This window comes from Moschus berezovskii, chromosome 8 (genome assembly GCF_049115385.1).
Source record: "Moschus berezovskii isolate FMDL1 chromosome 8, NW_MosBer_1.0, whole genome shotgun sequence".
Lineage (NCBI taxonomy): Eukaryota > Metazoa > Chordata > Mammalia > Artiodactyla > Moschidae > Moschus > Moschus berezovskii.
This window is the reverse complement of record NC_142467.1, coordinates 103,606,900-103,611,467: the sequence shown is the minus strand read 5'-3', so window position 1 is coordinate 103,611,467 and position 4,568 is coordinate 103,606,900. Positions and strand designations below refer to the sequence as shown.

The 4,568-nt window shown below is 37.8% G+C and overlaps 1 protein-coding gene across 1 annotated transcript; it reads right to left on the bottom strand.

Annotated features, from left to right (window-relative positions):
- Nucleotides 1–2,919: 2,919 nt before the first annotated feature.
- LOC129559172 (olfactory receptor 7C2-like) lies at nucleotides 2,920–3,873 on the bottom strand. Its single transcript, XM_055430704.2, has one exon. It carries the CDS (start codon nucleotides 3,871–3,873, stop codon nucleotides 2,920–2,922), a length of 954 nt encoding a protein of 317 aa, XP_055286679.2.
- Between the last annotated feature and the right edge of the window lie 695 nt (nucleotides 3,874–4,568).

The window sequence follows — 4,568 nt, the reverse complement described above, 5'->3', positions numbered from 1 at the left end:
TGGCAACCCAATTCAATATTCAATATTCTTGTCTGGAGAATGCCATGGAAAAGGAACCTGGTGAGCTACAGTCTGTAGGAGTCAGACATGACTGAAGTGACTTAGCATAGACCCAAAGGTATAAAGCTCTGTATAGTCCAAGCTATGGTTTTTCCAGTAGTCGTGTACAGATGTCGTGGGACAGTAAAAGAGGTTGAACACCAAAGAACTGATGCTTTTGAACTGTGGTGCTGGAGAAGAATCTTGAGAGTCCCTTGGACAACAAGGAGATAAAACCGGTCAAACCTAAAGGATATCAACCCTAAATAGTCAATGGAAGGACAGATGCTAAAGCTGAAGCTCCAATACTTTGGCCACTTGTTGCAAAGAGCTGACTTATTGGAAAAGACCCTGATGCTGGGAAAGATTTAGGGCAGGAGGAGAAAGGGGCAACAGAGGATGAAATGGATGGATGGCATTATCAACTCAATGAATATGAGTTTGAGCAAACTCCAGAAGATAGTGAAGGACAGGGAAGCCTGGCATGCTGCAGTCCATGGGGTCACAAAGAGTTGGACATGATTGAGTGACTGAACAACAACAAAAGTATAAAGAAGACCCAATAAAAAATAGATAATTCAATATCAAAAATAAAAAGCACTCTAGAAGAAATGAAGGGCATTCTCAATGACACAGAAGAACACATAAGTGATTTGGAAGATAGAATAGTGGAGATTATCTAATCATAAGAGCAGAAAAAAGAAATTAAAAAAAACAGTACAACATATGAGATCTCTGGGGTGATATCAATTGTGTCAACATTTGCATTATAGGGATTGAAAATGAAGAGGGAGAGAAGTGTATTGAAAAGGTATTTGAAGAAATTATGACTAAAACCTTTCCAAACTTAAGAAAGAAACAGGTATCCAAGTATAGGAAGCACAGTGGGCCCCAAAGCAAGATGATGACAAACAGACCTACACTAAAATATGTTATAATCAAAATGGGAAAAGATAGATAAAGAGAGAATTCTAAAGGCAGCAAGAGAAAAACAGTCATATATAAGGGAATTCACATATCATCTGATTTATCTGTAGACAGTCTGCAGGCCAGAAGAGAGTGACCTGATACATTCAAACTACTGAAAGGGAAAATCCTGCAACCTAGAATCTCCTAACTTGGAAGATCATCATTTAGAATAGAAGCAGAGACAAAGAAGTTCTCAGACAAGCAAAAATGGAAATATTTCATCAATAGGAAACCTACCCTAAAAGAAAAGTTGTAGTTTTCTCTAAATATAAAAGAAATATCTACAAGAAAGGGAAAATTCCACTAGGAAAGGCAAATATATAGTAAGGATTAAAGATTACTTAAATAATCAGTACATAGATTAAAAGACAAAGATATTTAAAAGCAACTATAACTATAATAGACAGTAAAGAGATAAGCATGAATATGTAAAATATGACATAAAAACACAACCTGTGGGGTATGAGTGAGTGAGTGAAGTCTCTCAGTCGTGTCCGACTCTTTGCGACCCCATGGACTATAGTGCACCAGGCTCCTCCATCCATGGGATTCTCCAGGCAAGAATACTGGAGTGGGTTGCCATTTCCTTCTCCAGGAAATCTTCCTGACCCAGGGATCAAACCCAGGTCTCCCACATTGAAGGTGGACGCTTTAACCTCTGAGCCACCAGGGAAGCCCGGAGTATAAAAATGTAAATATTTAGAATATGTTTGAACTTAAATGACTATCAATTTATTTAAGTAGATATAATTATGAGTGAAGAAATATGAACTCATGGCAAACACAAATCAAAAACCTATAAGAGATAAACAAAAATAAAAAAAAAAGAAGGAACCCAAGTATTCCACTAAATAAACTCATCAAGTCATAACAGGAGAAACAAAAAGAAGAAATGAACAGAGAAGAACTATGAAAACAACTGAAAAACAAGGAATAAAATAGCGATAAATACACAGCTATCAATATTTACATACCAATGGACTAAACGTTCCAGTAAAAAGACATAGGGTGGCTGGTTGGGAAAAAAAGTCCTTCAGGGCTAAAGACACAAACAGACTGAAAGTGAGGGGATGGAAAAGATAGTTAATGCAAATGCAAGCAACAAGAATGCAGGGGTAGCTCTACTCATGTAAGACAAAACAGAGTTTAAAACAAAGGCTATAACAAAAGACAAAGAAGGACATTCTATAACGATGAAGGGATCGTTACAAGATGAGGATGCTACAGTTGTTAGCATATGCATACCTAATACAGGAGCACCTATATATTTAAAGCTAATACTAACAGACATGATGGGAGAAACTGACAATAATATAATAATAGCAGAGAATTTTAACACCCTTGTTCCACCAATGGGAAGATCATCCAGATAGAAAATCAATAAGGTATCAGTGGGCCTAAATGACAAATAGGCCAATTGAACTAAATTGCTATCTAAAGGAAATTACATCCAAACCCAGCAGAGTACACATTCTTTTCAAGTGCAGATGAAATGATCTCCAGAATAGATCACATACTAGGTCACAAAACACCCTCAACAAATTTAAGAGAATAGAAATTACATCAAGCATTTTCCTTGACCACAATTGTATGAAACTAGAAAACTACAGAATGTAAACTAAAATAAGCTAGGTATGGAATACGTTTTTGATCACAGCTTCAGGATGAATGGACCCTGCTTACCCCTTAATTTCAGAATTTTAGTCTCTAGAAATGTGAAGCAATAAATTTAAGCCAACTGATTTATGGTACTTTGTCATAATAGCTCCAGAAAAATAATACACCACCTTTAAATATAGTCAAAGTCAAGGCACAGTAAGATATAGTGATTACAGGACTAGAAAAATTAAACTAATGTTTAGATACATCCAAGACTGTGAAAAATGCCTACAATGGTTTGATCCTTGCTACTTATGAGAGTCCTACAACAATCCCATCATTGAGAGATGATGCCCTACTGAGGAGTCTCCCTAGGGTCCCCTTCATGTCTCTGTTCCTCAGACTGTAGATGAAGGGATTCAGCATGGGGATGACCACAGTGTACATCACTGAGGCCACCAGAATTGTCCTAGAGGATGAAGTGACTGCAGAACTGAGGTAGACCCCTAGGCCTGTGCTATAGAACAAGAAAACCACAAAAAGGTGAGATCCACAGGTGGAAAAAGCTTTATGCTTGCCCCTGGCCGATGAAATTCCCAGGATGGAGGAGAAAATCTGAGAGTAAGAAAAGAGAATCCCAAAGAAAGGAAAAACACCTAGAACAATAGCCACAAAATACACCACTACGTTATTGATGAGGGTGTCAGAACAGGTGAGCTTCAGCACTTCAGGAAGATCACAGAAAAAGTGTGGGATCTTCATGGTCATGCAGAAGGACAGCCTCAAGACAGTCAAAGTCTCAAGCAAGGAGCCTGTGACACTGAGGCACCAGGACCCCAGAGCCAGCAGCCCACAGAGGTGGGGGTTCATGATAACCATGTAGTTCAGGGGGTGACAGATGGCTATGAAGCGGTCATTGGCCATCGCACTTAGGATTAAATTGTCCAGGCATCCAAATACAAAGAAAAAAAATATCTGGCTGATGCAGCCTTCATAGGTGATAACTTTGCTCTGTGTCTGGATGTTCCATAGCATCTTTGGGATGGTGGTAGAGGTGAAGCCTATGTCTGCAAATGACAAGTTGGAGAGAAAGAAGTACATGGGGGTGTGGAGATGGTGGTCTGAGATGATAGCCAGGATGATGGCCAGGTTCCCGGTGAATGTGACTAGGTACATGGACAGAAACAGCCCAAAGAAGAGAGGCTGCAGGTCTGGGTCCTCTGAGAATCCCAGGAGGAGAAAGCTTCTTGTTTGGTTTATTTCCATGTGGCTGCTGGGCTTGTTCAGAATCAGCTGAAAAGAAATACAGAAATCACTCCAGATAATAATTTCTGCAAATGACAGAAATATCCTTAACCCAAATCCAGGGAGATGTCATTCATTTGGGGCTAAAATTTTGATCTATTTGGTAACAAATTGTGGTTGCCATTGCTACTTGGAAAATCTGTTCCTAGCTTTGGTAGCTCTCTCTGAATAAAAAGTATTTGGTAGAAATAAAGGGAGAAAAGGTCAATAATTGGACCATAAGTAGAAAAATTATAAATGAGAATATAATATGGAGAGAATTAGTATGTAAAAAATAATCTATTTGACTGATAAAAATTAATGTGTTTAATTTATGAAGTCCTCAGTGTAATCATAGAAAGATTAATGCATGAATTTAGAAAAAGGCATAGGATATTAAAGGTTCATAAAAGAAAGTGTAAAAAGACAACAAATATTATACAAAAATTCATATACAAATATGGAGAGATCACAACTGACAACACAGAAATACAAAGGATTATTAGAGAATACTATCAGGAATTATATGGCAATAAAATGAATAACCTGGAAGAAATGGACAAATTCCTAGAAAAATACAACTTTCCAAAACTGAACCAGGAAGAAATAGAAAATCTGAACAGATCCATCACAAGCACGGAAATTGAAACTGTAATAAAAAATCTCCCAGCAAACAA

What these genes read in the sequence shown, in the direction of transcription:
- LOC129559172 (XM_055430704.2), bottom strand. Translation starts at nt 3,873, where the DNA reads ATGGAAATAAACCAAACAAGAAGCTTTCTCCTCCTGGGATTCTCAGAG.